Source organism: Erpetoichthys calabaricus, chromosome 3, assembly GCF_900747795.2.
Source record: "Erpetoichthys calabaricus chromosome 3, fErpCal1.3, whole genome shotgun sequence".
Classification (NCBI taxonomy): Eukaryota; Metazoa; Chordata; class Cladistia; order Polypteriformes; family Polypteridae; genus Erpetoichthys; species Erpetoichthys calabaricus.
Window position 1 is genome coordinate 283372724 of NC_041396.2, and position 23110 is coordinate 283395833.

The 23110-nt window shown below is 37.6% G+C and overlaps 2 protein-coding genes across 2 annotated transcripts in view; one reads left to right on the plus strand and one right to left on the minus strand.

Annotated features, from left to right (window-relative positions):
• LOC114649041 (cornifelin homolog) overlaps positions 1-17977 on the plus strand; it is a 59267-nt gene extending 41290 nt beyond the window's left edge. Inside the window, exons 2-4 of the mRNA XM_051924378.1 lie at positions 12268-12396; positions 15618-15802; positions 16537-17977. Of these exons, the coding sequence (XP_051780338.1) occupies positions 12288-12396; positions 15618-15802; positions 16537-16710 (468 nt within the window). The 5' untranslated portion in view covers positions 12268-12287 and the 3' untranslated portion in view covers positions 16711-17977. The remainder of the gene's footprint in view (positions 1-12267; positions 12397-15617; positions 15803-16536) is intronic.
• acadvl (acyl-CoA dehydrogenase very long chain) overlaps positions 1-23110 on the minus strand; it is a 966944-nt gene that overhangs the window by 492219 nt on the left and 451615 nt on the right. The gene's annotated exons all lie outside the window — the stretch shown is intronic.

Genomic DNA, 23110 nt, shown 5'->3' on the forward strand with positions numbered 1-23110 from the left:
GTGCCCTGTGTTGGCTGGGATTGGCTCCAGCAGATCCCCGTGACCCTGTTTGGATTCAGCGGGTTGGCCGATGGATGGATGGATATACGTGCATATAATCGATTGGCGGCAAAAAATAAATTTCAGAAATTGTATATTATTATGACAGGAACGTTTCAGAACAGAATATTACTCGTTTCGGATTTTATAATGCTACATATCGAGAACATTGTTACAAAGATACCATTCTTAAAAATAAAGATGCCGAAATGGTTATTCAGAGCGATGCCACAGAGAACCATTTCTGATTCCTAAAAAACTATCAACATTAAGGTCTCAGAAAGAACGATCTTATTTTGATCCATTAACAGATTCCATAAATAGATTATAATAGACTAGTGAACTACCCGTGGGTTCCTGATTTTGCAAGAACGATTTCTCCATGCAGTAACACAGACTAAGTTCAGGTTTTCTTTGATCTTTAAGTTTCCTGCCACGTCGCTGTCTAAGCTGAAGACGTTTGTTTTGTCAAGTTATTCTGAACCTTTTCAAGACCCAACGATCCAAATTCTTATGAAAAGTACCCATCCTAGAATGAAATGGTTCTTTGTCAAGTAGTTGTTTCATCGAGGGATTACACATAAATCCAGCAAAGTGTCATTAAAGAAGCCGTATTTTAAGAGTATTGAAGGCTATTAATGTTAGCTTTACTGGCGCTGCAAAGAATACAATTAGTATAAATACAAAGATTTTCATAAATAGTAACACATGGGACACTCTTATTGTAATGTATTTCTAGAAGTGAATAATGTGTTCTATAAATTGTTGATCTGCAAGCGGCTTCTGTAGTATTTTGTTAGTATAAGGCGCCGAATTTTTTAATAATAAAATAGGTATTTTAAAGAGATTTAATGTATTTGATTATTAAGGTGCGGACCCAACCGACGATTGTGGCAGCGAATACTATTGTGAGGCAGTGGGTATTTGCTTCTGTTTGGCAATTCTAGTTATCACAATATCTAGCCGTTATGACAGCAGTATCCTGCTGCATTGTCTTTGCTGTTTGAATAGAATAACAGAAGAGACTCCACTAAGGAGAAACTGGAAAAACCGCCAGGACTGAAACTGCTGTAAGGTGGTCCACCTAATCGGTTTGTCAGCATTCCCAGTCGAGCAGATGTTCTCATTGTTCACATTCCTACCGAATGCATTGCCAGCTGAAATTACACAGATGAAAATCTGCTGCACAAAATAAAATTGTTTTATTCAAAAAAGAAAAAGTAGTTCTGCTTAATGTACTTAACTATGCTAAAAATGTATTTTTTGAATGTTAAATGAATTACTTTTTCATGTTCTGATTTATTAATTATATTAAAAATAAATTATGTATTAAAAAAACAAACAAACAAACAGAACCCTGGGACAACAATGCAACAAAAAAGGGGACGGTCTTTATGCATAGATAGATAGATAGATAGATAGATAGATAGATAGATAGATAGATAGATAGATAGATAGATAGATAGATAGATAGATAGATAGATAGATAGATAGATAGATAGATCTTTATTTGTTTTTGCATAAACCTTTTAAATAAACATCCATCCATTATCCAACCCGCTATGAATAAATAAATATAAACAACATGAACCATACATTTCTGCTAGCTTATCTTTCAATTTATGTGGTCAAGATGGATACATTAGCCAGTGTACAAGACAAAATGAGGATAAAGATTTGGGGCACCAAAGATATCCCCATATAATTAAAAGATCTTAATTGAACCAAAAGTAAATGTGAGTATGTATTCTCTAATGGACAGCAATCATAGATTGCATCAAGATGGTGGAGGAGTCTGTTTTAAGGGCTGGAAACAGATGAGGTTGGCTAAGGAGATCAGAGGCCGGAATGACTGAAAAGGAAGAAAACTTCTGACTTGGCTGCCCCAGTGCCAGTGAGGCATTATACAGATGTATTGCTGTTGGCATAAAGGAGCCCACATTGTATTTCTTGACACACTTCTGCTGAATGATTCATTCGCTGAAAGTCTTCATTTTTGATGTGTCAGAGAGAGGATGTGCAGCATTGTTCATCATGGCACTTGTGTTTTAATTTCCTCCTTTGTTATGATCTCCAGGGGGTCCAGAGGACGTCCTATAACTGAGCTTGTCCTTTTAATTACTTTATTGGTCCTCACAGGTGGCGCAGTGGTAGTGCTGCTGCTTTGCAGTAAGGAGACTGTGGAAGATTGTGGGTTCGCTTCCCAGTTCCTCCCTGTGTGGATAGCGCTTTGAGTACTGAGAAAAGCGCTATATAAATGTAATGAATTTATTTATTTAACGGGCTTCTTTTGAAGTGATGTTACCAGCCCAGCGCACCACATCTTACAAAACTGCACTGGTGTTAAGATGTGAAGAATGTCCCTTTCAACATTTCCTAACGAGAAAGAGTCTGCTCTGCCCCTTCTTCTATAGTTCCTCTGTATTCCAAGACCAGTCCAACCTGTCATTAATGTTTCCCCCCCCCGAGTGGACTACCTCAACATCCAACCCTTGAAAAGTGACCAGACATATGAGGTTCTTTGGTGCAGACAATTGCCAAAGTTCTCCACCTGACTCATCTCCTCTGTCTTAAGTAAAAGACATTTTATTAATGTGTTATTAAGGAAACTGAAGGAAAAAATAAGACAAATTCTGTAACTTTCTTTCTTACCAGTCAGACGCTTTTCTTATGTATTTTCTTATTTCTTGGAAGTTCATAAAAAACAATAATCAAAAGGCTAATGCCTTTTAATTTCCACTCCTCTTGTAATGCGTAAATAAATTCTTATTAGCCATTAAGTTCACGTTAATGAACCTGTCAGTTCACTAGCAGACTCATCATAAAATTATATCTGCTTGGTTGCACTTTCCATCAAACTTTTACATTACAAGTGTGTTTGTTTGCCACTTTTTAAATTTTGACAATGGATTGCTTTTCAGCTTCCTCTTTTCTAGATTATTATCAGAAGCAGGTCACTTCTGCAGTTTCTCAGTTGACTTCAGAGGTGTGGCAGGTGTTTCACGTTTCTAAGTATAAAAGATGGTTTGTCCGGGATTACAAAAACATGACTAGAGGAATGCTTTGGTCACATTTTGTTTTCTCTGTGACTAAGCTTTTTTTTTTTTGTTTTTAGGATTAACTTTAAAAACCTAACCAGATCGCAACACAAAGGGCTGCCTCATGGCCAACCCGTCGCGATCCACACTAATCACTCAATCCACTGTAAAATAACCCACAAATTGAAACTACACTATAATGATAATGGTTCTTTAATGGCAATATATTGTTCTTTACTGGATTGTGTGGTTCTTCATAGAATCATTGTTAAAGAAAGAACCATTTCATGAAAAGTTCTTAGCATATGAAGTTGGCTCTTTGTGCTTTGAGAAGTGTTTAAAATGCAGAAAAAACCTGAAACCTTTAATGTATTTGTAGGCTACCTAACGGGACACTAACAGATTAAGAAAAATTGATCTTTAACTTAGCCTGTGTTATGCAGCGAGAGCTCTTTTTAAATCATGACCCATTTTTATTTCACAACTACAGTATGTTAGCATCGATTCATGATTATTTATAAAGCCTATTACGGGTCTAAATAAACCAAGGCTCTTCCTAGAACCTTCACTTGGATTGCTCCGTTGGGAACACATAAACATATATGATTTATGGCCTGTGTGTCCCCTCAAAGTCTCTTAAAAATAAAGGTGCCAGAGTGGTTCTTTAGAGCAATGCCATATGGTACCCCTTATGGTTCCCCATTCTGAAGAACCACCTTGGCACCTTTATTAATAAGAGTGTAGTATGCTGACAAAACAGAAATCTCTTATGTATAATAGGCTAACTAGCAAGACATTAACAGATCAAGAAGACTTGAAAGTAGCCTGTGTTATTGTATGCATCAAGACAACAACAACAACAACAACATTTATTTATATAGCATATTTTCATACAAAAAATGTTGCTCAAAGTGCTTTACATAATGAAGAAAAGAAAAATAAAAGACAAAGTAAGCAATTAAAATAAGACAACATTAATTAACATAGAATAAAAGTAATTTCTGATGGCCACAGAGGACAGAAAAAAAAAAAAACTCCAGACGTTTGGAGAAAAAAATAAAACCTGTAGGGGTTCCAGACCATGAGACCACCCAGTCCCCTCTGGGCATTCTACCTCACATAAATGAAATAGTCCTCTTTGTAGTTAGGGTACTCACGGAAGGACTTGATGATGATGGTCATGCAGACTTCTGGCTTTTAATCCATCAATGTAGGAACATCACTGTGCTTTGAGTACATGGTGGTGGCGCAGGCCGCCACCACAAAGAAACCGTAAAAAGAAACAGAAGAAAGAGTAGGGGTTAGTAAGGATTTTAGAGCCACCATGAATAGTTATTATAATGAATCGAATATACAGAGTATCAGGATTAAAATTAAAGTGAAGTTATGAGAAGGCCATGTTAAAATAATGTGTTTTCAGCAGTTTTTTAAAGTGCTCCACTGTATTAGCCTGGTGAATTCCTACTGGCAGGCTATTCCAGATTTTAGGTGCATAACAGCAGAAGGTCGCCTCACCACTTCTTTTAAATTTTGCTCTTGGAATTCTTAGGAGACACTCATTTGAGGATCTAAGGTTACGATTTGGAATATAAGATGTCAGACATTCCGATATATAAGATGGAGCGAGATTATTTAAGGCTTTGTAAACCATAAGAAGAATTTTAAAGTCAATTCTGAATGACACAGGTAACCAGTGTAGTGACATCAAAACTGGAGAAATGTGCTCTTTTCCTGGTTAGGATTTTAGCCGCTGCATTCTGCACTAGTTGCAAACGATTTATGTCTTTTTTGGGTAGTCCTGAGAGGAGTGCGTTACAGTAATCTAGTCGACTGAAAACAAATGCGTGAACTAATTTCTCAGTATCTTTCAATGATATAAGAGGTCTAACTTTTGCTATGTTTCTTAAGTGAAAAAATGCTGTCCTAGTGATCTGATTAATATGCGATTTAAAATTCAGGCTACAGTCAACAGTTACCCCTAAGCTTTTTACCTCCGTCTTGACTTTTAATTCTAATGCATCAAGTTTATTTCTGATAACCTCATTGTATCCATTATTGCCAATCACTAAAATTTCAGTTTTCTCTTTATTTAGCTTGAGAAAATTACTATTCATCCATTCAGAAATATAAATAAGACATTGTGTTAGTGAATCAAGAGAATCGGGGTCATCAGGTGCTATTGATAAGTACAGCTGCATGTCATCAGCATAGCTGTGGTAGCTCACGTTGTGCCCTGAGATAATCTGACCTGGAAGCATGTAGATTGAGAAGAGCAGCGGACCCAGGATAGAGCCTTGTGGAACACCATATAGAATATCAAGTGTCTTTGAGTTATAATTACCACAACTAACAAAGAATTTTCTCCCTGCCAGGTAGGATTCAAGCCAATTTAAGACACTGCCAGAGAGGCCCACCCATTGACTAAGGCAATTTCTAAGAATGTTGTGATCAATGGTGTCAAATGCGGCACTCAGATCTAAGAGGATGAGAACAGATAAATGGCCTCTGTCTGCATTTACCCGCAAGTCATTTACTACTTTAACGAGTGCAGTTTCTGTGCTGTGATTTGTTCTAAAACTTGACTGAAATTTATCAAGAATAGCATGTTTATTAAGGTGCTCATTTAACTGCATAATGACTGCCTTCTCTAGAATTTTACTTAAGAAAGGCAGGTTAGAGATGGGTCTAAAATTTTCAAAAGCAGAGGGGTCAAGATTATTTTTCTTGAGTAGGGGTTTAACTACAGCAGTCTTAAGACAGTCTGGGAAGACCCCCATATCTAATGACGTAATTTACTATGTCAAGAACATTATCAATTAGCACGCCCGATACTTCTTTGAAAAAACTTGTTGGTATTGGGTCAAGGACGCAGGTGGAGGGTTTCAGTTGAGAAATTATTTTATGTAAATCAGGTAAATCTATCCTGGTGAAAGAATTTAATTTATTTATAACGGAGTACTGGGGCTTAGGAGGATCCGCAGTGTTGGGGAGATATACTATGTTATTTCTAATATCATTAATTTTTTGATTGAAAAATACAGCAATAGCCTCACAGGTTTCACTGGAAGTATTTTGGAGGCATTCCTTTGCGTTACCTGGGTTTAGCAGACAATTAATCATAGAGAATAAGACTCTGGGATTACTAGCATTGTTATTTATAATCTTAGAGAAATAGTAGCGCCTCTCAAGACGGACTGTGTTATTGTATTCTGTTATTTTAAACTTCAATATTTCATAGTGGATAGTTAGTTTAGTTTTCCTCCATTTACGCTCAGCTCTACGGCATGTTCTCTTTAAATCAGACACTCTTTGGGTCTTCCATGGTATACCAAAGCTAGAAGATTTTTTAACTGTCTTTTCAGGTACAACTATGTCAACAGCAGCTCTCACCTTAGTATTAAATCTTTCCACCTTACTATTTACATTATCCTCGCTATTATAGTTAGTGCTATAAATGGACTGGTTGCTTAGAATGTTTGTAAATTTTAAAGCTGCTGACGAATCAAAGAAGCGTTTTTTAACAATATGCTTCTCATGAATGTTTTCTATCAATATTTCTATATTAAATAGTAAAAGAAAATGGTCTGATAGACCAATATCAATGATCTGCTTTACATCAACTTTTAGTCCTTTGGTAATTACTAAGTCTAACGTATGACCTGCTTTATGTGTAGGCTGATTAATGAGCGTGTCTCAAATCAAAAGAGTCCAGGAGGTTCATGAATTCTTTTACTTTTTGGTCTCATTGATTATCTATATGAAAACTAAAGTTGCCGACTATTAAGAGTGTGTCATAGTTCGTAATTAAAATTGACATTAAGTCTGAGAATTCCTCAAAGAAAGACGCATTAAATATAGGAGGTCTATACACGGAAAATACCAGAACGTAAGAATCTCCATGAATAACAATGGCGAGATACTCAAAGGACTTGAATTTACCAAAACTGACATCTTTATACTTTAACCGGCTTGATTAAATGTTTGCTAGACTGCCGCCTATTTTTCCTTGGCGATCCGCACGAGTAAAACTGTAATTCAGAGGTGCAGATTCAATTAGAACAGCCGCGCCATCTGTGCTAAGCCAAAAGAGACCTTTTAATCTCAGGAAACCTTAATCATAAACCTGTTATTATTATTCCATGTTAATAATGGAAACTGTTATGGAGCCAAAAGGAAGGTTCTTTCTTAAACTACCATGCTGGTGGTTCTGAAATAACATTAGTTCCCAAATGACATTGCTCTGAAATCCATTTTTTATAGTGCTATATATAGGTGACAATTAATAATACTGTAGATACTTCCAATTTAAAAAAAGGATAGATGTCAGTGTGTCAGTGAGGTTGTTGTGTTTCTATTATTTCAAAAGATGGCACATCACAAACATTTTTGGTAATTAAAGGCATTGCATTTGTCGTTCCAACAGATGGCACCTTGCAAACATTAACACTGCATTTACAAATCCAAATGGCATAACAGAGACATATGCATTGTATGGTGCACTACAAAGTTGACGCTGAAGTCTATGTTGATTACTTAGACTTAATAATAATAATCTGCTCTCTCTCTATATACTGTATATATATATAAAATCCTAAGCATAAAAGTTCAACGATTTTGTGCAACAATTTTATGTGACATTTTTATGTAACATTTTTTTGTCATGCACTAAATCGGGCTTATTTTAAAACCTATATATATATGTTTGGTATCAATTTTTAGAATTTATCAAACTTTCTTGTTAGATTTTTAGATTCTTATTCCATCTTTAAATTACTGTATAAACTAAAAAATATCAAGAACTCACGTCTCGCAAGATGGGACTTTGTGTCAAAAGATTTAACCACATCCGGGGCCAAAAATAAAGAACAAAGAGTAGGACAACTGCTGTACAGGCTTTTAAATGTTCGAAGCACCACGTGAGATGGCGATCATGCTGCACAGCAGCAGCAGTAAGCCAGGAGTTGATCAAGCAAAGACGAGGTTAAAAAAAAAACTGTATTGGTTTCCCATTGTATCACCGTTTAAGAGGGGGTTTCAGAGGAGCGACTGCGTCTCCTTGGGGTGCGTTCAGCCCCCCTCTTCACAACACGAGCGGCAGAGACATAAGTGGCTGGCACATATATAATAATAATAAAAAAATTTTTTATATAACACCTTTCTTATGCTCAAAGTGCTGCACAGAGTCTCATAAAGAAACAGCAGGTATAAGTAAGATTGGATACAGATGTTTCCTGAATCAAACATTTAACAATTAGATACATGATATACAAAGGCATTAAATAGAATAAAAGACAGTAAACCAGATTAAAATACTAAATGAAAGCCTAGCAAATAACATCATTTGTGATATAACACACACATACAAAGTAAACTGAGCATCTGGACAGAAAGGAAGACAGAGTGTCAGGTTAAGTTCAACGCCTTCCTGAACAGATGAGTTTGCAGTTGTTTTTTTAACAGAATGAATGAAGTCAGCTATTCTCATTCATTTAGGGACGTAATTCCAAAGTCTGGGCGCTATATAGCTAAAGACTGTGTCACCCATGGAGTGCAGGTTAGTGTGAGGCACAACAAGATTGCCATAATCAGAAGACCTTAGTGGGCAAACAGGAGGATAGCAATGGAGAAGGGCTCCGATGTAGTCTGGTGCAAAGCCATTTAAAGCTTTGTAGGTTGTTAAGAGAATTTTATATTCAATTCTGTAAGATACAGGGAGCCAGTGGAGGTGAAGCAGGATGGATATTATGTGCTCGCTGTTGCTGGTCTGTGTGAGGACTCTTGCAGCAGAGTTTTGAATCAACTGGAGCTGTGATATTAGATTTGAAACTGCACCTGCCAGTAGGGACTTACAATAATCGATGCGGAATGTGATAAAATAATGGACAAGTTTCTCAGCGTTAGAAAAGGAGAAGAATGAGCGAGCATGGGATATGTTACACAGGTGAAAATAGGAAAGTTTCTTAAGGTAGCTTATGTGGGCAGAATAAGAAAGGGATGAATCAAAAATGACACCAAGATTCCTTGCATTAGAAGAAGGTTTCATGAGATCACCAAGACTGACTGAGAATTACTCATATTCTTCAGTTGTGCTTTAGTGCCAATTTGCAGGAGTTCAGCTTTCTTGAAATTTAATTTTAAAGAATTTTAATTTCACTGAGGCAAGTTGTGAGCTGATAAAGCCCTGATGAAGTTTCGCTTTTAACATGGAAACAAAATTGAGTATCATTTGCATAAAAATGATAACCCAGTCCAAAGCTGTGAATGATAAGGCCAAGGGGAAGCATACAGATATAGAAGAGCGGAGGGCCGAGGACAGAGTCTTGAGGAGCTCCTTGTGTGACTGGCACTGAGCTGGACCTGGTGTTGCCAAGGATAACAAACTCTTGCCTGTCAGTCAGATAGGACTTAAACCACTAAAGGGCAGTGCTAGAGATACCCAGCATGTCCTCCATTCTGGACAACAGAATGTCATGACAGTTTCAAATGCTGCACTGAGGTCTAATAGAATTAATATGCTGGTTTGTCCAGAGTCTGCTGCCATAAGCAAATCTTTGGCTACATGAAGCAGAGCAGTTTCATAGCTGTGCTGCGCTCTGAAACTAGACTGAAAGGGTTCCGTCATATTATTAGAAGTTAAGTAATTGGTGAGTTTGGACTTGTTTTAGCTGTGTAGCACAACTGGTAAATATATAAATTCATAAATAATATAGTAAATTAAAGGACAATGTGTGTTAAAGATACTTGACTTTCAGACAAACTTGAGAAATCTGGGGCATCAGTTTGTAAAGAAAGACAATGGAGGTGATAGACTCTGAAAATGTTAAAAGGTACAGCAGGATCAGTTATACAATACATCGAAGTACAACTGTAGTGAAGCATAGTAGTCAACACTTTTCTGCCTCAGCTCCAAAGATATGAGTTCAAGTCTGAGCCCAGTCATTGTTGATTTACAAATACTTTGCTTTTCCTTCCATATCTCAAAGACTTGCTCCTTAAGTTAATAGGGGCTGCAAAATACCCAGTGTAAGTGTAATCCATCTGTAGTTGGTTCCTCTTTATCATCCGATGCTGTTGGGTTTGATTTTGGCACAGTCTTATCGCAAAAATTTGAAAATAACAAATACTATATATGTAGGGGTTCACAGAAAGTCAAATTGGATGGCCAGCGTAGGCTCCACTGTTGTCCACTGGCTGTAGTTCATTAATTAATTAATTTATCATTATCAGTTTTAACAGTTCCTACCTTGTTCTTTGTGTGTTTTAACAAACCTGCATTTATTTGTGTTCCAGTTCTGCATTTAGTAATTAGTACAATCTATACTTGTGCTTTAACTGAGAACTGTTCACAGTGCTCTGCGCCTACATTCAGTGAAGAGCGCTGTTCAAAAGCTATGTTGTATTGTATTGTACAAATGGACTTATGAGTTGAAGATCATGTATGAGTGATAAAGGTGTGCAGTTTAAAAATTAGGACCCAGAGATGAGCAAAGACAAGTAAATGATTGAGCCTACACTGAGAGTTATATGTATTTAGTGAAGGTATATGAGCCATATGAGGAAAATATAAAAAAAAAATACAATGCAAGTTGTGATCAATAATCATTTCTTCTCATGCTCTTTAACAGTCTTAATTTTATAATCTCATTCTATGTAATTCTCTTCCTTATTTATATAAAGAGGACAGCATGGTGGCATAGTGGTAGCGCTGCTGTCTTGCAGTAAGGTGACTAGGGTTTGTGTCCCGGGCCCTCTCAGTGTGGAATTTGCATGTTCTCCCAGTATTTACATGACAGGGTGCTCTGGTTTTCAAAGACATGGAGGCTAGGTGGATTGGTGATGCTAAATTGGCCCTAGTGTGTGGTTAGGGTGTGTGTGTGTGTGAGAGTGTGTGTGTCTGCCCTTTGATGCACTGGCACCATGACCAGAGCCTTGTTCTTTTCTTGTGCCCTGTGCTGGCTAGAATAGGCTCCAGCACCTTCTGCGACCCTGTTCAGGACTAAATGAGTTAGAGAAGGACTGACTCATTATATAAACGGAGTAGACTATATATGCAGTAAACTTAAGTTCACAAAAGTTGGCAAGTTCTGGGGAGGTGCTGCAGGAAATATAAAAGATGAACAAATAAATTACATAGATGCATACTTATGCATCTTGCGTGTCCACTTGATAAGATCCACCAGCGTTTCCCATGTAATAGAGGCATAGTTATTAAAGGTAGGCTAGTGGATCACATGTACATGTATTTAATTTAGAGGGAGAATGAGCAAGAGAAAAGATGTCTTTAATTATAACACAGAACACGCTCTTAAGAGTTAAGGTGCATGTGGGGTTCTAAGGAGCAACACCACAGGAGACCCATTTTTGGTTTCCAAAAGAATCATCCACGTGAAGCTTCAGGAAAGAATCTTTATTTATTTAGATCCATAACAGGTTCCATACATAACAAGTAGATGATAGAAGATTTGTGGAACACCGAGTGGGTTTCTGATTTTCAAAGGACTCTTGTTGCTTACAATAACACAGGCTAACTTCAGGCTACCTTGAAAAACTATATTTAGGAAGCCTACTAAACATTACATATTTATTTTATCCATATATTAGGAACCCTTTCAAAGCCCATAGAACCAGATTCATATCCAAAGGACCCTTCCCAGAATTAAACAGTTCAAGTAATGGCTCAGTGAGGAACCACAAAACAATTTCATTAAAGAACACACATTTTTGAGAGTGTGGGCTACCAGATATATTGACTTGAGCGGAAGGAACTGCACACTACTCTTGCTGTATCTGAGGTTCAACTAATGGATGGAAAAGTTTCAGTAGTTAGAGGTGACATTGTGTATACATTCCTTATCTTAGTAGACTGGCTAGCAATTATAGGAGATAGCAGGCAGTGCCAGAGAGAGTTGGTGGGAGTGAAATGATACAACACAAAAGAACTGCTGACGTATGAGTTAGATAGACAAGCATATTTCCACATATGTGTCCTGTTCTTTCTGAACTAGGTTTGTATGAGTTTTAGGGTGACATTGGCTAAGGTATTGTGCTGAAAGAGTGTGGCATTGCATCAGGAGCACCTGGAGTTCTATACAAAATAGGTCTACATGCTCTGTGAGAATAAAGAAAGTGTATAAATAAGTGAAACAAGTTTCTTTGACAGTTCTCTTTTTTGCTATTCTTTCATTTTTAGAACGGATATCAGAAATCACAATGGCAACATTTACCCAGCCTCAATCTGTGATTACCCAGCAAGTTACTATTATTAAAGGCCCTGAATGGAGCACAGGAATCTGTGACTGCTGTGATGACATGGGCGTTTGTGAGTATCTATCTATCTATCTATCTATCTATCTATCTATCTATCTATCTATCTATCTATCTATCTATCTATCTATCTATCTATCTATCTATCTATCTATCTATCTATCTATCTATCTATCTATCTATCTATCTATCGATAGTTAGGTCCATAAGCATTTGGACAATTATACAATTTTCATAATCTTAGCTCTGTGCACCAACACAATGGATCTGAAATGAAGCAACCAGGACGTGAATGAAGTGTAGACTTGCAGTTTTAATTTAAGACATTTAACAAAAGCATTGTATGAGGCATTTAGAAAAGACAGCAGTTTCTTTACATGGTCCCCCCATTTCCAGGGGCTCAAAACATAATCATAAATGTAATTATTATTTTCAATACTTGGTTGAAAGTCCTTTCCAGTCAATGACTGCCAGAAGTTTGGAACCCCTGGACTTCTCCAAGTGCTGGGTTTCCTCCCTACTGTTGCTTTGCCAGGCCTTTACTGTCACTGTCTTCAGTTGCTGCTTTTTCCTTGGACTTTCTGCCATCAGTTTTGTCTTCCGCAAATTAAATGCATTTCCAATTGGATTGAGGTTAGTTGATTGACTTGGCCATTGAAGAATATTCCACTTTTTTGCCTTGAAAAGCCCTTGGTTTGCTTTGTCAATCTTTACCAAGAAGTGTCGTTCTATCAGTTTTGTAGCATTTGTCTGAGTGTCAGCATCCTGCTACTTCTCCCAGCCGTCATATCATCAATAAACATTAGTGACCGACTTCCATTGGCAGTCACGCATGCCCATGCGATAACACTGCGTCCACCATGTCTCACAGATGATGTGGTATGCTACAGATCATGAGCCATTCCTTCTCTTCTACAAACTCTTCTGTATTCAACATTCTGGTACATTTTGATCTTAGTTTCATTTCTCCAAATAAAAACTGTTCCAAAACTGGACTGGTTTTTAAAAAAATATTTTTGGTAAAGTCTAATCTGTCCTTCCTATGCTTGAGGTTTACTGGTGGTTTGCTCCTTGTGGTAAACCCTCTGTCTTTACTTTCATGAAGTCTCCTCTTAATTGTAGACGTTGGCAATGATAGCTGTATCCCTCAGAGAGTGTTCTTGGTTTGGCTAAATGTTGGGAAAGGGGTTAAACTTCACCAAGGAATGGATTCTGCAGTCATGTAATACAGTTGTCTTCTGTGGTTGTCCAGGCATTCTGGTGTTGCTGTGCTCACCAGTGCATTCCTTCTCTGATTGGTTTGCTTTGTTTTCTCTGCCTAATTATGGGCTGTTTTTATTTGCATGGACAACTCTTTGAACCACATATTGAGAGTTCACAGTGATAGCTTCCAAATGCCAATTCCTCACTTGGAATCAACTGCAGACCTTCAGCCTGCTTAATAGTTAATGGAATAATGAGAGACCTGCTCCTACCTGGCTATGGAACACCTTGTCAGTTAAATGTTGTAGTAATGCAGCCCACCTGTACACAGCAGACACGACACCAGTGTCCAAAACACACACGTTTAATTCTCTTTTCTTTGTGTACCACACAATGTACTTAACAGCTTATATCTTTCCTTCTTCTTTTGTCGCCCTCACTCCTCCTCTCGCAAGCTATGTCTCCTTCCTCCTGACTCCGGCTTGTCCAACACAGTGAGACGGCCCCTTTTATCATGCCCCGGATGTGCTCCAGGTGGTCAGTGATGACTTGCCTGCAGCACTTCCAAGACATGTCTGGAATCCCCTCTGGCAGCACTTCCAGGTATGGTGGAAGTGCCGTACTCCAAGGCTCCGTGGTGTTCCGGGTGTCCCCTTGCGGTGGCCACGGACCCCAATAGGGTTGAGCTTCCATGCTCTGATCCCATGGCCCCCATACAGGCCAGGGTGGCTGCACTCTTGTGTCCCAGGGGAGGTATGGGCCCACTCCTGGTCCCTCAAGGCATCCCGGCTGAGCATAACCCCCAGACGTTCGCCACAATGTCCAAATACTTTTAATCCTCTGGAAATGGGGGAATATGTATAAAAATGGCTGCCATTTCTAAACGGCTGATGGCATATTTTTGTTAAACATTTGTGTTATTGTTGAAAACCTACACTTCATTTGTAATGATTTCTTCATTTCATATTCATTGTGGTGGCATACAGAGGCAAAATTATGAAGATTTTGTCATTGCCCAACTACTTATGGACCTAGCTGTATTTATCTAACCTGTTACAGACAGCTGCAGAAGTCTGTTTACTGTAATTTCTAGGGAGTGGAGTTCTCTGAAATGGTCACTAAACCGGAATAACCCCAAAGATTCTTAGAAGTTACCAAAAGGAGTTGTGTTTCTAACAAAAATTAAGAAATATAGGACTGTTTGAAACAAGTGCCCTACTCACTTTCTTTTTAAAGTATAATGACAACACTCCTCTATTATCCAGTAATTTTTTCTATAACATCTGGCCCCACTTCCTCTCCCCCTTTTGAAAAAATTTTTTCCTCCTCACTTCAAACCTCAAAGGCATTTTGACCACCAGCAATTTTTGAGCCTTCATCAGGGATTAATTCTGTGCCTATTCTGAATATTCACATCCACGGAGTGTATTGGCCACTAGAAACCTTGAGGCAATTCTTCAAGAGCTTACGCTAGTTGCCTCTGGTCTCCCTGCTGCCCCTTGCTAACATGCTTGACGGTTCTCATGTAACCTGTCGATTAGACCTTCTAGTTAGGATCCAAAGTTTGTAAAAATGGGTCTCCCTGCTGCTACCTATCAACGTTGGTAATTTCTGATCCATTATATTTGGTCCTTCACTATCCGCCCATTAAATTATTATTTTCCAAAGGGGTATAGTGGCCCTATTGATGGTGACCCAATTTAGCAGGCATTACTCACGACGAAGTTCCTCCAGCAGGGCTTCTAATGTGTCATCCCCTTTCCAGCACTGTACATAATTGTCTGCACTCCCAGCCCTGACCGGGTCCCCCTTCACACTTTAGACAGTGAACATTCAATACAATGTCAAGTTTTTCATTCCTTGTAGGGAAATACATTCTGTTTAAATCTGATTAATATCAAGCTATTATGAATAATGTTAATAGCATTGCTTTTTAATGAAAGTCGATTCTTTCTTTCTTTGAAAGGAGAAATGCAACAAAACAAAAGAAATCCTTATTTTTAGTGGTAAAATATTCATAATATTAAAGGGTCTTTACTTTCTTTTGGTCACACTTTTGTTCTTTTTTTGCAGGTTGCTGCGCTACCTGGTGTTTGCCGTGCTTCATGTGCAAGACAGCCAGTGATTTTGGCCAGTGCGTATGTCTGCCCCTGCTCGACCCTATGCTGACTGGCTACTTTTTTGGATTTACACCTTTGACAATTCCTCCCATCTCTCTAGCCATGCGAGCATCCATGAGGGAAAGATTCGGCATTCAGGTATTGTCATACAGTGTGTCCCAGGATATCATAAGGGCACTTGTCACTTTAACACGTTTTAGCACTTTGAGCATGGAAAAAGTACTATATAAATAATATTATTGGAGAGTATTAGCTACTAAAGGTTGTGGCATTTTTGTCCTTGAACTATACAATATTAAGCACAGGCAAGTCAAAAGAACTGGAAAAGACTCTTCAAGTAATTAGAACGTTATAAAACTTTTCATAAGAACAGGCCATTCAGCCCAACAAAAGTCACAAGTCCAATAAACTTAATTCCTCCACAATAACATCATGTCACATTTTGAAGGTCCCTAAAGCCCTACAGTCTACCACACTACTTGGTCACTTATTCCATTTGTCTCTGGTTCTCTGTGTGAAGAAAAACCTCCTAACATTTGTCCAAAATTTCACCTTAACAAGTTTCCAGTCTCAACCCACTGGACTAATTCCTATCATACATTTTAAACACTTCAGTCATGTCACCTTTTTATCTCCTTTTTGCTTAACTCTTTTTTAATTGTAATAAACATTTTTTATATATATAATTTTGCATTCACAAAGATCAATGCAATACGCCTCTGCATTTACAACTTCTTCCTTTCAGAAGCGAGACAAACTGTGCGCATAATGACCTGTTAACAGTTCTGTTTTTATTTTATAAAAATTCGTATTGTGCTGTCTACTCTCTTGGTGACTTTGCATTTCAATGTCTACCATTTTGCCTTTGGCAGGGGACCATCTGTGACGATTGCTGCACAGTCTTCTGCTGCTACTCCTGCTCCTGGTGCCAAATGGCGAGAGAACTGAAGAAACGGAAGCAACCTCTGACCATTGTGAATGCTCAAACCACAACATTCAATGTGGTCCAGCCATCCCTGCAACCTGCCTACAATCCCAAATACTAACATTTCAGTCCTGTGAATTATATGATGCACCATACAATGGATGCTATCTTATATTCAATTGGTCGACTTAAGGAGTTTGCATTGCTTTTGGTTTGTTGCTCAGCCTTGTGCATTTAGTGTATCCTAGCAGGCACAATAAGGTGACTTAGGTCAGCTCTGATGGGATGAACCTGTAAAAAAATTAAATATGTGACTGCCATTCCTAAACAATCTGGATCTTCCAAGTCCTAAGTTATGGAGATTATTACAAACACTGGTGGTCTCTAGCAGTGCAGTTCTGATCATAATTTGTTTAGTAAGTTATCAATCGGCTTTAATGTGATGGTTTCATCACAGGGGTTAAAATGCCTTAAGAATATGAGAGAAGATTTGTCCACCATGATCAAAAGAAAGATTCAGATTGAACAGTCACACTTTAGTAAGACAGCAGGCAAAGACAAGGATAGGCAGCTTCTACTGACTGACAAGCCTAAGAGTTCAAATTTCATAGTGAGATGAGAGCATTCAACTTTAGTTTTCATGTCCACTTGTGTAACTTTTCTCCCATCCTTCCATACATCCACTGATTTTTTTTAGCTCAGTTTTTTCACATGTAGTAGGATGCTGGCACCTTACTCAGCCCCTTCAGGTGTAGATAAGGAACCCACCCAAGGACACATGAACCAAAGAAAATAAACCTCAGGAGACTGAAAAGGAAGACAAACCTGCTTAAGCCCAGACAGGTAGGAAGCAGACAACTGATACAGCTTGGGTCCTGGTAGCAGTAGTAACATCTGTGCCACCATGCCAGCTCTATCAGGATCTACATGATGTAAAATGAAATTTAAACTGTGAAGATTATTAAGTAACTACTTACCTACAGTTAGGTATACAAGGCAAAGTAACTGGTGCAGCTTGTGATGAAGAATCGGACTCAAGCTTGTACCTGCACACTGGCACCTTTTGTGTTTTACTTTAGTGTGACTTCCCATCAATAATTCTGGATTCTTTAAAACCCAATCCTATTGACAATACAAAGACCCTACTATGACACGCAAAAAGAAAGTTTCCATTTATTTAAGTTAATATAGGCTTAAACGTACCCAAGTACCCTGGATTTGTGATGCCCATGGGCAGCAGAGGATTTTTAAAAATTCTTTAGAATCTGTAAATGTATATATTTCAGTGAAATAAATTATAATGTACATGTAAATTAGTTGTATACAGATATATTGATGCGTGTGTTGATATTATCGTAAATAAACTTGTGTTTATTTAACTCTGTGAATGTGCATCTTGCTGTATTATTAACACAAAACCTCTACGTCATCAATGTCTTATCTGTTACTGCTTGAGTATGCCAAGTACCTCCAAGTGCCAGCTCAGAATGCCTCCTAGCAAGGTTATTATAGTTAGCGAAAACTAAAATCAAAACTGAAACTATTATTAAAAAAACATTTTCGTAAACTGAAATAAAATAATTAACAAAACCGAAATGAAAAACTAAAACTAAACGAAACTATTAAAGTTACTGGAAAGACTAACTGAAACAAAATAATAATTTACTAAAATATTTTTAGTTTTCGTTTTTAAATTAATATTCTTGCCGTTAGTCTTTAAACCTTGTAGGTTTTAACTCTAAAACAGAAAGTCATCCACCACGAGCCGCCTGCATATATTCATACAGTGAACGGCAGCTGGTGAAGGAGGGCGGCTGTTCACACAGCGTTATGCGGTGACAGAGCAAGCGGAGTGCGGGTGCGTAAAGCGTGAGAAATAGAAAGCGATTTGCTTGCCGCCTTTCTTTGTGCTTGTTCTATATCAAGATGTAATTCAAACGGCCGAAATCAAAATATAGGCTACTGGTCAACAAAACGTTTTCCATACGGACAGAAAAATCACGAGTGAGTAACGTTTCAGTATATTTCCCAGGTGTCTGCTTTTTGTTGACAGCAATTCACCTGCCACTTTGCACAGGAGAAATCGTTTTTACTTTCTCATATACTAAGTATAGAGAAAGTATAGTAATCATGAAAAAAATTCGACCTCGATATTTTGATGAATCTTGACGTTATAGACTAACCAGTGTCCAACAGTACTGTTTTTTGTAATTGTGTGTGTGTGTGTGTGTGTGCGTGTGTGTGTGTGTGTGTGTGTGTGTAAACACGACAACTCAAGAACGCAACTAGATAGATGGATGAAATTCGGCATGTGGTTGTTACACCACAATTGTAGATCTGTATTAACTTGTGGGCCAAATCCATCACCCGGAACTGGTACTTTACCTGAACACATACTCGATTTTTTTATTTTTATTTTTACAGCTGCAGAGTCAGATTTATTCAACTTTACTTTTATAATAATCGTTCAATATATTATTAATTGGATTTGTTGTTGATAGTTCCTTAATGTACGTAATATAAAAATATAATCATTGTCTTGCGGTTTACTCCTCAAATATCCATCCCCATTTCTGAGTATACAAGGGGAGAGCACTCCCGGTTTTTGACAATAAAACGGCACTAATCGAGAGACTGACTAGGTCACCATACAAGATCAGCATTTTGTTGCTGACCAATCACTTTTGCTTTAAAAACATCGTTTAACAACGAAGCGATACAAACAAAAGTAGAGAGTCTGACAAGTGATGAAAAACTAAACATACTAATAGGTTTTTGTATTTGTTCCATATTTATTAATTTATCTTTTTTAGTTCCTATTCACAACTCAAAATACCTGATATTGTGAAAGTAATCCTTTAGCAGAATTATATTTTAAAATATCTGTCACCCTTTTTTCAATGTTTTTCTCTCTCTCTCAAAATAGATAGTTGAAATAATAATTCTTTTTGTTCTTAACATCAGCCTTATCATACATATTGCACACCAGAGATTTTTCCTGCCTTGCATCCAAATCTGCTGAGGTAGACTCCAGATTTCCTGCAATCCTACTCTGGATAAGCAGGTTTAGATAATGCATATGTTGTTCTTAATTTCAGACGCCTGCTCTTGCTCTGCTCATTATGGGTTTACTGTCAGTTATGGTGGTCTATTCAAGACTCACTGTCCCTAATCTTGACACTACATGCTTGTTGTTCTTTGTTCTTTGTTTCTGTTTCTCTTTGTGGGGTCTGCACATTCATTCAAGTCTAAGAGCCCTGTTCTTCCTAAGCCCCTGTGATTTTCATGAGAAAATATTTTACAAATTATAAAATTATGTAAAATTGTTCATATTCAGTGTCTAGTTTTTTATGCTTGTTTTTATCAGACAAAAACAAAACCATATAGTAAACCATGTAGTGTAGTAAGCTTCCACTAACATTAAACTCGTATCCAAATCTGTTAAGTGTACAGTTCTGTCTGATTGTGACACAAAACTAACTCCGTAGGCGCTCCATGCCATAATTACTAAAACTAAAACTGAAACTAATATATATAAAAATAAAATAGAAATGTCTTTGTGAAATAAAAACTAAACTAAAACTAAAAATACACGATGAAGGAAAACTAAAACTAAACTGAATTTCCAAGTAAGGTCAAAAAAAATATAGAAATAAAAACTAATATAAAAAGGCAAAACTATAATAACCTTGCCTCCTAGGGCCTTGACAAGCTTCATTAGTGTTGTACAACATGTTTATTGTGAAAGTCTTCCTTCTTGAATTTGTGCTAGCATGAGTGTGATTCAATGCAACAATAATTGTAGTTTTACATTACTTATGGGTCTCCTAATAAACTTTTGCTACCAATAATGAAGATGGTCTCATTACAATAGTGGCAGTAGTATTGTGACATGTTAAGAGCAGAGCAAACTTTTTAACTTGCATGTCCGACCAACATGCAACACGTCAACACTGTCCAGCACTATCATAAAGAGCAGTGTATTAAAAGATCTATCTATCTATCTATCTATCTATCTATCTATCTATCTATCTATCTATCTATCTATCTATCTATCTATCTATCTATCTATCTATCTATCTATCTATCTATCTATCTATCTATCTATCTATCTATATTAGATATTAGAATAAATATTAAATAATCATTGACACTTTACAACTTAGCAGAGCTCCTTGTGTTTCTAAAACAAGAAAGCAATTTCTGTGGCCTCACTTTGAATGCAAAATGAAGCATTTCCCTTTTGTCCTCTGTTACATCATTTTTTCCAAGTAGCCCTGTTGTAAACTTTTCCATGTTTCTTTCAGGATTTCACCTAACTCTTCTTCTTGTTACTTTCTTTTCACTTCCATGTGCTTCTATACAGCTTCTGTTATACTTCAATGCAATTCAAATCAGTTTATTTTTGTATAGCACTCTTCCCTGTGACAAGTTTACAGGTAGATACAAATCCAAACCTTATAAATTACTAATTATATAATGAGTAAACATACCGACACATATGTATTTAAACAGACAGCAGAACAAAGAAGTTCAAAACAGATTAACATACTGCAAATGGAGCCCAGCACTATCTGTCTATTAATTTCATGTTGAACTTTGACCAGTTGATAGCAGAGAAGGACAAAACAAAAGGTCTATTCAGCAGCATCCCTGAAAACAATAAACCTCTGGAATGTCCACAGTCAATTGTAAGATAGAAATTCATGTTGCAGACCAGATGTGTTCTTGACAAGTAAATTCTGGGGAGGTCGTAGCAGAATTTTCCTTTCTATGTGCAGACTTCCCTAACGTTAAAATTTTCACATCTACCTGATAATATCTGTCCATCTTTTTGCTAATGACTCGTGAAATATGCAAGTTCAAGCACTTTTAATGTCACACAAAATCAATCAAACAATGGGAAGCTGGTACCTGCTCTGTGATACCCTCTGTGAACAGGACACAGGGACATCCAGAGGGTAATGACAGGATGAACCCCACAATTTGAAAGTTCAGTCTGCTGTGCTATTGCTTTCTGACTTATGGCCTCATTGATACTAAACTCTGATGTCTGTCAATGTATGTGGACAAAATATTGAAAAAAAGGCAGACCAAAAGATTTTAAATATAAAAAAAGTTTTAAAAACAGTCTAACATAAAAAAGTTTGATCTGAGGTTTATAGTATGAGAATGGGCATCCTGGCTAGGGAGGAGCACAAGTTATTACCTGGATGGGAGGTCCAAGAGGAATGTTGGACAGACTGGCAGGGTGGACAGAATAATAACTCTGTGACCAACCAGTTTAAATAATGGATGGACCAGTGGGAGCCAGAACTTGGGAGTGGTTCCATGCTCTAGGTGGCAGTGGTCCTCATAGAGAACCCAGTTGGGACACTAGGGGAGTGCTAGGGGAATGGAGTCTGGAAATGCAGCCTTGTAGCTGTCCCTCGTGATCAGTAGAGGGTGCTTTCGGGGGAGGACCACCCTACTTTGTGTATGGCCTGGAAGTGCTTCCTAGAGGAGACAGAGTGGCACTGGAAGCATTCCTGGGTCTGGCACAAAAGGAAGCCCACTGCCTCCCAATGCTGACTCGTCCATGTGTGACAGTGGGCTTCCTTTTATGCCGGACCAAAACTCAGTGGAGGCAAAGAAGGAGGAAGAATTGTGCGCTTATTGTGTATTTTCATTGTGTTTGTACAGCTGCTCAAAAAGGAGACTTAGAAAGGTGCTTGTGAGTAGAATAAAAACAAACTCATTTTATTCTACAAACGTGTGGTACTTTACTGTGTTTATGGTATGGGACTCTCTGGTGTCCCCTTGTGGTTACAAGTCACAAAACAGGGAGATCAAAAGAAACCTGGGAGGAACAACCTCAATATATGACAAAAAACAAAGTCAAGGTACCACTTAAATGTTCAAATATATCACACCCATTTTTAATAACACAAATAGCTTTGTCTTTTCAGAGAATCCAAAATCTTGGACACTGATCACTATGGATTTCTTAGTTTTGCCACAATTTCTTTCCACTACAGTACTCCATAAGCACAAAAATGATAACAAGACACGAAAATACCTCAAAAGTCATTAGCATGTTTTAGCTTAGCTATTTCCCAACCTCTTCTGAGGAAATCAGGTACAGAATTTATGGCTGTTATTCATTCCAGCAATTTATTTGTTAAGTTGTGCCACTAGCACACCTGGTTTGGTTAACTCCCATCTCATTAATATGAATTGAATGTACTGTTGGTGGAATTGAACAAATACAAGGAATGGCTGGAGGTTTTTAGGAGAGTTTTGGACATTAGCCCATGTATTAGCCTAGCTATCACAAGACATCATTATGATTTCAGAAATTCAAAAAATTCTGGTTACTTTTTATTGTATCACTGTTTACCTGAATGTTATATGATGCTTGCAGAAGCAAATAAACCCTTACTGTACAGATAAAGAACATTAAAAATAATTGTCTTGCATGGCCAAAGACATTTGCACAATACTTTTGGTAATTTTTCTACCTGTTGTGTATACTATAGACC